Raw genomic sequence first — 12,083 nt, 5'->3', positions numbered from 1 at the left:
CCAATGGCATTTTTCACAGAACTAGAGCAAGAAATTTTATGATTTGTATGGAAATGCAAAAGATCCTGAAACGCCAAAGCAATCTTGAGAAGGAAAGATGGAGTTGGTGGAATCAGGCTTCCTGACTTCAGGCTATACTACAAGGCTTCAGTGATCAAGACAGTATGGTACTGGCACAAAAACAGAAATATAGATGAATGAAACTATGGTCAACTAATCTATGACAAAGGAGGCAAGGATATACAATGAAGAAAAGGCAGCCTCTTCAATAAGTGGTGCTGGGAAAACTGGAGAGCTACATGTAAAAGAATGAAATTAGAACACTTCCTAACACCATGCACAGAAATAAACTCAAAATGTTTTAAAGACCTACATGTAAGGCCAGACACTATAAAACTCCTTATGAAGAACACTCTTCGACATAAATAACAGCAAGATCTTTTTTGATCCACCCCCTAGAATAATGGAAATAAAAACAAAAATAAATAAGTGGGATCTAATGAAACTTCAAAGCTTCTGCACAGCAAAGGAAACTATAAGCAAGACGAAAAGACAACCCTCAGAATGGGAGACAATATTTGCAAACGAATCAACAGACAAAGGATTAATCTCCAAAATATATAAACAGTTTATCCAGCTCAATATCAAAGAAACAAACAACCCAATCAAAAAATGGGCAGAAGACCTAAATAGGCATTTCTCCAAAGAAGACCTACGGATGGCCAAGAGGCACATGAAAAGCTGCTCAACATCACTAATTATTAGAGAAATGCAAATCAAAACGACAATGAGGTATCACCTCACACCAGTTAGAATGGGCATCATCAGAAAATCTACAAACAGTAAATGCTGGAGAGGGTGTGGAGAAAAGGGAACGCTCTTGCACTGCTGGTGAGAAAGTAAATTGATACAGCCACTATGGAGAACAGTATGGAGGTTCCTTGCAAAACTAAAAATAGAACTACCATATGACCCAGCAATCCCACTACTGGGCATATACCCAGAGAACACCAAAAAGACACATGCATTCCAGTGTTCATGGCAGCACTATTTACAATAGCCAGGACATGGAAGCAACGTAAATGTCCATCAGCAGATGAATGGATAAAGATGTGGTACATACATACAATGGAATATTACTCAGCTGTAAAAAGCAATGAAACTGGGACATTTGTAGAGACATGGATGGACCTAGAGACTGTCATACAGAGTGAAGTGAGTCAGAAAGAGAAAAACAAATATTGTATATTAACACATATATGTGGACTATAGAAAAATGGTACAAATCAACCGGTTCGCAAGGCAGAAATAGGGACACAGATGTAGAGAACAAACATATGGACACCAAGTGGGGAAAGTGGGGAGGGTTGGGGGGGAATGAATTCAGAGATTGGGATACCAAATTGTACACTCTAAATTTATGCAGTTTATTGTAAAAAAAAAAAAAAGCAACTTAAATGATCATAGCCTGGTGTTAACCATATAAATCCATCCTATAATTGTGGGGGGTTTTATTCTTGGCTGAAATTTTGCTTGTTTCTCTGATTGAGCTTGAGTAACTTTAGAGGAAAATTCATATTTATGGCCAGAGTCAGAGCAGGCATTATTAATTCGCTAGGTGAGGGGATTCCACCTAATAATATCAGTAGTGGCCTAGGACTTCCCTGGTGGTGCAGTGGTTAAGAATCTACCTGCCAATGCAGGGGACACAGGTTCAAGCTCTGGTCCGGGAAAATCCCACATGCTGCGGAGCAACTAAGCCTGTACACCACAACTACTGAGCCTGCACTCTAGAGCCTCTGAGCCACAACTACTGAGCCCAGGAGCTACAACTACTGAAGCCTGCATGCCTAGAGCCTGCAACAGGAGAAGCCACTGCAGTGAGAAACCCATGCACCACAATGAAGAGTAGTCCCCGCTCAAAACTAGAAAAAGCCCGTGTGCAACAACAAAGACCCAATGCAGCCAATAAATAAATTTAAAAAAAAATCAATAGTGGCCTAAACAGTACTATATTTTTTTTCTTCTAAAATAAGTTTTCTAAGGGCCAATCAATTAGAGTGGAGAAATCCCCCAAGGTAACACAGAAGTACTAGGCATGAGTAATTGGCTTCAAATCCAACAAATGGATTGACTTTTTAAGCTAGCATAGGATTATGCCCATGATAGAAAAACATTTGATTCATATGCAAAGGTCCAAGAAGTCAAGAAAACATACATGATCATATGAGTCAAGTCAAGGATCTTGGCCTAGCTGTCTACTTCTGATGTTGTCTTCTCCTCATTCTGGTGTGAGTGTAGTTTCTCTTCTGTTTGAACATTGTTTTAGGGTGAATTTGAAGTCCGCAGTCCTCTCTATAGACCAGTCTGGTTCAGGGGCCCTTTGTAAGTGGGAATTAATCCAAGAGTCAATTCCCTTCAGTTTCGCTGTGCATGAGCTAGTTAAGAGTAACTGATAAGGGTCTTTCCATCTAGGCTGGAGATAGTCCTTTAAATAATATCTTTTCGAGTGATGCAGCCAAAGGATACCTGGAGCCACCAGAGGCTGGAAGGGGCAACAAAGGATTCTTCTCTTGAGCCTTTGGAGGGAGTGCAGCCCTGCTGACAATTTGATTTTGGATTCTGTCTTCCAAAACTGTTGGAGGACATAAATAAATTTCTATTGCTTTAAAAAAAATTATGTCTTTTCCAGCATGCATAATCCCCTGGTTGCAGGTCATGGGGCATCTGATCTTCATCCAAAGGTGGATTACTGAGATAAGCTTCAGAAACAAACTTAGAGTGTCCTTTTACTAATTCAGTTAAACTTTACGTTAATGTAACATAACAGTAAGGAACTATCTGGGAAGTGAGTCTTAGTAAATACAGACCTCCACTAACAAAACTGGAATTTAATATTAACTGAAATGTAATTTTTTTCTCTCTAAAATTGCCCTCATTTCTACCAAATATAATCAAATCAAGATTAATTCATCTATGAAATGTTTGGTTTCAATAAACTTGGCCTGATGATTTATATAATTATAATTGATCATACAGCCTTTTTTGTTTTGCTGAAACTTTTGCTTGTCTCAGACTGAACTTTTAAAAGACCTCTCAGGGCTAGGGAAGTCATGCCAAGGGCTTGTCACAGAGTTTGCCTTACAGATTTAGGTGAATTTCTCCCTTTTCAAGGTTGTCAAAATACCTTGAGATTTCTGTACTTGTTAGGAGGTAGCCTTCCCAATTTATCTGATAAAGCTGCTGGGAACCTAAGAGTTTCCAATCTCTGGAGGGAGCAGATAGAGAGAAAAGATAAATGTTTCAATTCTGCTTACAAAGGTATAATTTATCAAATTACTGTGTCATAATTAGTTTGAGAGGAAGGTTTTCCTTACACCTGAAAAACACAGATTTAAACTAGTATTTTTTCAGATAGAAACCATAAAAATTATAACCATGTGCACCAGTTCACTCAGTCCTGTGTAACTAATCCTTTTTGTTAACAGCTTTATGAAGCCATTAGGTTTCCCATTAGAATTCTTCAATTTCTTACCCAGTTCACTATTATGGTCTGAAAGTTAGAAACTTGTATTTATCCAAAATTGACTATCCAAACTTGAAAGTCAGAAACTTGTATTTATCCAAAAGTCCTTTCTGTAACTCTTCTTGACGAGGAAGCATTTTTGCAAAGGCATCAGAGTGAAACTGTAACTGTCTATAATGACAAAAGACTTAAGAAGGCACATTTAAAATCTGATTATAATGCAATCGACAAAGAAACTTGGTTACTGCTGTGACATACAACACTTTAAGATAATAACTAGAATTATGACTGATAAAATTTTTACCAGGACGTGACAGAGTTTTAGGAATTCCATATAATTTCTAGAATATCTATATTAATAACATTTACCATTCAAAATAATCCAAGAAGACATTACTCATTTGACAATATTTCCCATTTAATTTAATATACCAAGTGAACCTAATTAGTTTAATATCTCTCTTTGGGATGTTTCAGGGGCTCTTTGAAGCATCCCAAAGTTAGCTAGAGGTCAAAAGGACTTCATTAGAATTTGATTTAAGAAGTTTTATAAAAAATATATCAAAAGGGTTTAGAACATTCAGTCAGATAAGGTTATAGGTCACTGTGAAACAATAGTTATTCATTTAGCCAAAGTGGCAACAAAAGATTTCAAAGACAAATACAGAACAGGTCACTTAAAAGGTCACAACAGTAGAATTTCAAGTTACCAAAATCTGGAGAGACTATTTTAGATAGATATCCCTAAAACATAATTATTCCTATAGAGTTTACCTAAAAGCTCTTATCTCATTTACATTGAATTTACTTATAAAAAATTTTATTATACCAAGTTATTTATTTATTTATTTGCTGACAAATTTGCAAAAGACCTAATAAGATCTTATTCAACTTCTATTAAAACTAGGTACAATAAAGGTATTACATGTAATGTTGATGACTCTAAAGACATGTCTATATTAATTAGACCAACAAGCTTATACATTAATACCAGGTATTAATTTAATACTGAATATTTCCCAGTTCACATGAACCTGAAATTAATTCTGGCCAGTTACCTTCTGTATTTTTCAGAATTTATATAATCACCTAGTTTCCTTTAGGCCAGTTAAGTAGAGCTCATTGAGTAATTAATTTTAATAATATGATCCAAAGTAAAGACAAAGCTAATACACACATAAACATATATACAGACACAATAAGAGATCCCATAGCTTCATTTTCTAAACTCAGTCATGAATTGGGCATTGCAATAAAAAACTTACTAGTTTATAAATAACAGTTGGAATAAGTAAAATTTTAAAAGGTTTCTTCCCTGTTTTTTTTCTTCCTCAGCCTCAGGAGTTAAAGATGGTCTAGATAAGATAAGTGTTCCTGAGAGCCCTGATCTCAAGGCACAGGGAGAGAAAATCAAGTTCTCCTAGTAGGTCTTGTTGTCTCAGGGTCATAATTCTGAAAAAAAATATTTTAACAAGCTAGCTTTCTCTAATTGCACGTACAAAAAGAACTGTTTTTTTTGCAATTTCAAGAGTTTTATCTTAACCAGTTTTTCTCCGGAGTCTAAAGAATGTTGTGGCCACACAATGTGAAAAAAATCATCTTTCTTTTTCTGTAGTTGTGGTTTCATAGCTGAAATTTAGACCAGATAGTGCTCAAATTGGCCTTGGTAACAGGGAAGACTGACTGATAAAATGTTGTCCCAGCAGGGGTTGTGCTTCTGGGGAAGGTAGGGTCTTAGTTTGATCAGAAGAATCTGAAGGAGTAAGGGAATTTGTAGGAGCAGGGAAGCTTGGTTTCCTCCCTGAGAGTTGGGAGAAGTTAGAAGGTGATCTTTTGGAATGTCAGGAGAGTTTTTCTGATTCCTCAGGTTTTTGATTACAGGAGCCACACAGAGCAGGATTATGATAAAGGGCTATAAAGTCCTGAACATAAGGGAACCTCAATCCATTTTCTCATCCTGTGGCAATAAAGATCTAATTGTAAGATAGTATTATCATCTAGAGACCCATTTTCAGGCCATTTTCCCATCCCCCTCAATTTAAATAAAGGGCAGACAATATTATAGCAAAACCTAAATTTTCCCTTTCTCAGCCTGTCTGGCTTAGAAAGGGGATCCTCCCAAGGTTGAGGAACATGCACCTGAGAACAGCACTCCTAGAAATGAAGTCCAGCGTCCCAGAAACATTACTAGGAGGCACCCTGAAGGAGATTCAGAGCATCTTCTGAATTTCCTTCGAATCCTGCTGCTTGATGGGATTTTGAGCATCTGCTACTCTCCCATCAATCCCTGACCAGACGTCTCTGGTCGACCCAGTCCCTCGTTCAAGGGATCCCTGATAACAGGACATTTGAACCAGTGCCAGCGTGTTGCCAAGGCTCTTCTTGATAGGGGATCTGTTGTAGCATTGCGGTCTGCTTGAAAGTGGCCAGCCCAATAGGCTGCCGGTAGCTGTGTATGGGCTGTCGCGGCCTGGAGTGAAGGGAGAACTCCTGGAAGAACTGGAGTTAGCTACAATGGAAAATGCCATGGGGGTCAGGACCCGAGGGCCAAGAGGTGGGACTATTCCCATAGGGGGTTTTTGGACACAGAGGAAGGTGGGAGATTAAACAGCAGAAGAACCCCAAGTCTAGTGCCCTGTTTGGCGGCTCAGGTACAATTGATGGGGACCTAAGGCTTAGGTGAAAAAGAAACCTTGCCTCACGAGTAAATTAGGGAAGAAAATTGTAGGAAAACAAGTGAAGGGCAGTGCACACACTGGCAGGGTGGTGCGCGTGCTGGTGGGCCTCTTGGGGAGAAAGACACCGGAAGACAGCGGAGCCCAGGGCATGTAATTTTTCTACCCGCCGGGAAGTAAAGTGTGGTGCGTAGCAGGGCGCAATTTGTTGAAGGCAGCAGCACGGGCTGAGCTATGACTCGCAGCGAATTGTTTGCAGTGTTGGTGAGGCTGCACCACTTGGGCGCAGGGCATGCTGAGGGCTGTGGTTTAGGCAGAGCAAGAGAAAGAGGGAGAGAGGAGACAGAGAAGCCCCTTGGGCTCCTTCATGGTCAGAAGTCACTTTTCCCCCAGGTCCCAAAGGACAGCGTCTGCTGTCACCCAAGAGTTATTTGAATCTGCATGGCCTGGGGGATACCCCCTGCCATCTTCAATTTGAGGGGAGTCATAACGCAGTGAATGGACTGAGGTTGTGCCCTGCAGGTCTTGAAAAGAAAGCAAAGCAGAGAGCAAGAGCAAGAGGGCAAAAGTGACAGTCAGGGGCCTCAAACCACTGCTGGCTGAAGCCCATGGTTTACCTTGAATTTCCCGGGTTTCGGCACCAAAATGATCTCAGGTGGCCTCAGTCTATAGCAGCCTGAAGCAGGATTTCAGTTCCCCGGCCAGAGAGAGCAATCAGGCTGCTGCAGTGAGAGCACTGAATCCTAGCCACTAGACCACTGGGGACAGTGGCCAGTGACAAGGCCCTGCCCTGTTGGCTTTGTGGAAATGAATTTCGGCAAAGAGATGGAAAGTAGTGAAACAAGTAAAGTGTTTATTAGGAGGAAAAAGAGTACATGTGAATAGACTCACATGGGCGGGCTCAGAGAGAGAGAGTCACACCCTTATGGTATTTTGAATCACTTACATGGGGCTTTTCTTCCGGGTTTCCTCTGGCCAATCATCTTGCCTTGCCTGACTCTGAGTCCGTGTTTGGTTTAACTCAGGGTCCTCCTCTGTGTGCACGTGTATCTCTTAGCCAAGATGGATTCCAGCAAAGAGGCCTATGGGTAGGTTGACATCACCTACGACGGGGTGGTGCCCTGTCCCTTTGGACCCCCGAGGAGCCTTTCTGTGTATGTGTAGTTGGAAAGCCTCCTAGACCTTGACAATGAGGAGTATGTTGTCTCTTTACCTCTTATCTGAGCAGGGCTTAGCGCCTCTCTTCCCCTGACATTGCTGTTATCTTAAAGTGTCCACAGGAGGCAAAGTCCAGCTGTTTACCCTATTCCTGTTGTTATTTCTATCTGGAAGTGTAAACAGGAGGCTGGCTGTAAATGTTAACCTGGAGCCCATCTATCTCCTGTCTCACACCTTTTGGCAATTCTGCCTAATGCTGTTATGAACTTGGGTGTACAAATATCTCTTTGCGTCTCTGGTTTCAATTCTTTTGGGTATTTACCCAGAAGTGGAATTGCCGAATCATGTGGCAATTCTAAATTTACTTTTTTGAGGAACCGCCATGCTGTTTTCCATTCCAACCAATGGTGTGCAAGGGTTTCAATTTCTCAACATCCTTGTGAACATTTATTTTCTGTTTTTTGATAGTAATGATGGATGTGAAGTGGTACCTCATTGTGAGCAGCCAGTTTTAATAATTAGCCTAAGTCAAGATGGAAATTTTATTTCATCAGTCTTAAAAATTCATGTTCAAATCAGTTGTTATAGAGACCAGAAAAAGGAAGGTCCCAGATAATAGGTGTGCTATTCATCCATCAGGAAAACAAAAAATTAAAAAGCAAATGATGAGAGTACACCTGTGCCTTGTCACTGTTTGTGTCCTGACAGGAACGTGCAGGAAGCACACCCAAGTCTGATGCAGGCACTGGGCAGCAGTTCTGATCGACACAGACCACTCGCTGCCCTGATTTCCTGCCGCGGCTGCAGAATGCAGTTTGCTTGCATTTTAGCTGAGAGACACAACCTTTCCCCTTGGCATTCTTTAAGGGTCCCTTCACTGATCATCACGTGGTGACCTGCTCTTTCCTGAGAGCCCATTCTTTTATGGGCCTCCTCCTCTCAGTCAGATGCAGCCTCAGGTGTGTGTGGGGTGATAGTCTCTGGGGAGTGGGGCATGCCTCCCTGCCCCAATTTTCCTTTCTCCCTGTCCCTGAAGGTAGGAGGTCTGTGTGTTTTATCATCACTGTTGACCGAGCTCTGGGAGACCAGTGCAGACGGTCTGTGTAGACGTGGGTCCTGCTGAGGCAGAGGAGAATGCAGGTGTGGTGGCAGAGAAACTGCCCCAGCTTCCAGGAGATGCTTCTCTGGTGGACTGTTCAGGTCTGATGGGCAAGACGACCCAGGCAGATGGGGGCAGGGCTGGGCCTCTGGGGAGGGGCAGAAGGGGTCAACGTTGACCTTGGGGGAAAGTGTCTCTTGTCCTTCTTATGAAGGAAGAGGGGCCTGGTCTTTGAGGGATGGTGATGGGGTCACCATGGCAGGGCTGCCAGGTGAGCCTTGAGGGGTCCTAGGCATTCTAGGCAGGTCGGCTTGTCTGTGGGGTGTCTGTGAGCTGGCCGTGGCGAAGGGTAGACGGGAGAGGAACGGGGCACATTGGCTGCTTTTCTACATTCGACTTTTCTCTCCTCCAGGTTCCTGGGGGAAGCCAATATCCCACTCCGGGAGGTCCTCGCCACCCCCAGTCTATCTGCCAGCTTCAATGCTCCTCTGCTGGACACCAAGAAGCAGCCCACAGGGGTAAGTGTCCGCCGGCCTCTGCACCCGCCTTGTTTCTGTCTGAGGCCTTGCCCTTCTGACCCTAGTTGTGTGTCACAGTCCAGCCCCCGGCAACCAGGCCCTGCCCGCCCTCCCTGGAGCTCGGGGTGCCCGGGAGGGGCTCAGGGGTGGAAGGGATGGGATGGGAGGGGAGGAGAGGAGGGACCCGGCCCCACTTGCAGGGCTCAAGTCAGCCTTGCCTCACAGCAGCCTGCCCCTGAGGCGCCTCCCAGCATTGGTTTTTCACTGGAAACCCGATGTCTCCCCAAGCTTCCCAGCAGCCTTGGTGATGGCGCCCCGATCTCCCTGGTAGCCCTTCCTCACCACCCTGCCCCCTTCTCCAGATCCGGAATATCCGAGTCATCTGGGTCACAGATCACAAGGAAGAGGGGCAGACATCCCCCTCCCCCGCCCACCAGGACCTGTCAGACCCCTTCCCTCCCTCCGTTGTCCTTCCTGCTCCCCCCCAGCCTTCCCAGTGCTCTCCCAGTCCTCCCAGACAATTCCCAGCCCTCATCTCTGGCCTCCCGTTATTTTTAGTGAGCTACATATACCCTGCGGGGTTCATCTTCACGGTCAGTAGAATTCCTGGCCTTCCCTCTGGGTCAGCCCCATCTCCCAGGACGCACTGGGGTGCTATCCGTCTGGGAGTGCTTTCCTCCCACAGGGCCCTGGGGAGTCTCTCGGACGCCGTGTGGCTGCCTGGCCCGCTGGCGTGTGTGCATGTGTGTGTGTACGTGTGCGTGTGCGTGTGAGGCTGGGGGCTCTTGGCTGGCTTGGTGAGTCGGGAAGTGGCCCGTCTTGGCAGAGCTCTGAGTGGAACCACTGCTGGGAAATGGGAGCTGGAGAAAGAGAGTGATTGACTGAAGTCACGCAGTGAATCAGCATCCAGACGGGGACATGAAGCAGGGGGCACATCTCCTGAGCTTTCAGGGGTGGAAGGGACTTGAATGGACTCTGGTTCACTACCCTCTGATACTGGAATTTTCTCCTAAGGTGTCTTAGGCCCGTGATGGCTGGGATGCTTCCTTGATGGGGAAATGCCACTTCCCAGAGAATCCATCCCTTTCTCAGACAGTGCTCCCTGATGGAACATTCTGGTTCAGTGCAGGGTTTGCTGAGCCTGTCTCCATCACCTCCTGAATCCCTTTTGTCCTCCCTTGGGGCTCTTCAGTCTCCTAATGCTCCCTGTAGTCTGGAAGGGCTCCAGGACGTCTGAACTACCCCTTCCGGGGAGCCTGTTAAGGGCCAGAGCTGGCTTCAGAGGCACAGAGCACTAATGGAGGAGTGGCCAGCATCGAGGCAGCTGGGGAAAGGGGTATTTTGAGTCAGGGGATCTGCTTGGGGCTTCTCCACTGCATCTCAGGGATGGCGCTGCCTCTTTTGCTGAGTGTTGGGCCCCCAGTGCCTCCAACCAGGGTTTCTCGCTTCCTGTCTGAGCCGCTCAAATGTCTCTTCACGCTTGCCCTCTATGCATCTGTGATGCTGGTGTTTTCTACCCATCCTCCTGTACCTGTCCTCCTCCAAGCTCAAAGGCCCACCCTGCCCCTAAGACGCCTGGCCATGGGGCAGAGCCTGGCTGTGACTCCCCAGATGCCTCACCTCTCCTCCTCTTGCTCTGTGTTCCCACCTATGTCTGCATTTTCTGGGCCAGCTGGGAGCTGGCTGCCTTCTCTTCCCTGTGCTGGGACCCCTGGCTCACTACAGAGCCTGCCACTCTGTTGCACACCATGTCTCCAGGAAGGTGGTGTGAAAGCCAGAAGGTGATGGGTGGGAGCTGAGCACGGGCTCCAGGAGGTGGGGTAAATTAGGTTCCTGGACCCATGTCCAGTGTGTGTGTGGAGGCTTCTCCACACCAACCAACAATGCCCCGGACACCAGCTGGGTGGCCTACGATTCAACTCAATTCTGATATATCTAGCCGGCCACAGCATCAGGTCCTATGGGTTAAGGGCTCCGTCCTGTTCCCCCTCCCCCTCGGACACCAGTCACAAGCCCAGGCTGTTACTTGTGCTTCTAACCAACTGGCTGTAAATCAGAGGTTCCCAGAACCTCCTCCTTAGGTTCAAAGAATTTGCTAGAGTAGCTCACAGAACTCAGAGAAACATTTTACTTACTAGATTGCCAGTTGATTATAAAAGGAATAGCCAGACAGAAGAGATGCCCAGGGCAATGTATGGGAAGAGGCAGAGAGCTTGCATGCTTCCTTGAGGAGTATGCCTCTCCCCAATCTCCATGTGTTCTCCAACCCAGAAGCTCTCTGAAACACATCCTTTGGGTTTTAATGGAGGTTTCATCACATAGGCATGATTGATTAAAGCATTGGCCATCGGTGACTGAGTCAACCTCCAGCCCCTCTCCCATCCCTGAAGTTACAATCCACTAGTCACAGGTCTGGTCCTCCTGGCAACCAGCTCCATCCTTAGGTGGGGTCCAAAAGTCACCCCACTAACATAACAAGAGATACCTTTGTCACTCTCAACACTTAGGAAATTCCGAGAGTTTGGGAGCTGTGAGGCAGGAAGTGTGGACAAAGACCAAATATATAAGAAAAATATATTTTGGTCATCTCAGTGACCCAATATATGTCTTATACATCATAGTATAGCATGGGACCTCCTCCTCTGCAGCCCAGGAGGTAGCTCTGGCCTGTGGAGAGGGTCCGGGACCATTTTCTAGCCCCTGTGATTGTGCGGAGTCACACTGCAGCCCCTGCAGCCCCTCTGAACTGGGGCTCCCCACCGGGGCCTGGGGCTGGCTGCTCGGCAGTTGGGAACCCAGAGAGCTGGGGATTTGCTCAGAAGGGACGGAGAGCCCTGTCAGCAGCTGCAGATTCTCACTGGCCATTTACTGAGGCGGGTTTCTGGGCTGAGCTTACCAAGTGTCTCCAGTTGGTTGGAGCTCAGATGACCTCAGAGGGCCAAAGGAACCTGCTGATGGTGTGATGGGAGTGAAGACAGGGCTTATGGGGTCCTTAGAAAACCCCAGAAGGACTGAGAGAAGGAGGAGGGGCCTGCTGCAAGCTGGCCTGTGGGCTCCGCCCGCCTGTCACTGGGTGTTCTCACCCAAGTCCCTTCAGATATGTCATG

General features: G+C 45.7%; 1 protein-coding gene across 16 annotated transcripts in view; it reads left to right on the top strand.

Annotated features, from left to right (window-relative positions):
- DYSF (dysferlin) overlaps positions 1-12,083 on the top strand; it is a 232,291-nt gene that overhangs the window by 50,933 nt on the left and 169,275 nt on the right. For all 16 annotated transcript variants that reach the window (XM_057741366.1, XM_057741361.1, XM_057741364.1 and 13 more), the window contains exon 4: positions 8,871-8,976. In XM_057741366.1, coding sequence (XP_057597349.1) covers positions 8,871-8,976 — 106 coding nt within the window. The remainder of the gene's footprint in view (positions 1-8,870; positions 8,977-12,083) is intronic.

The sequence above is a fragment of the Hippopotamus amphibius genome, chromosome 7 (genome assembly GCF_030028045.1).
Source record: "Hippopotamus amphibius kiboko isolate mHipAmp2 chromosome 7, mHipAmp2.hap2, whole genome shotgun sequence".
Classification (NCBI taxonomy): domain Eukaryota; kingdom Metazoa; phylum Chordata; class Mammalia; order Artiodactyla; family Hippopotamidae; genus Hippopotamus; species Hippopotamus amphibius.
This window is presented reverse-complemented; position numbering and strand designations above follow the sequence as displayed.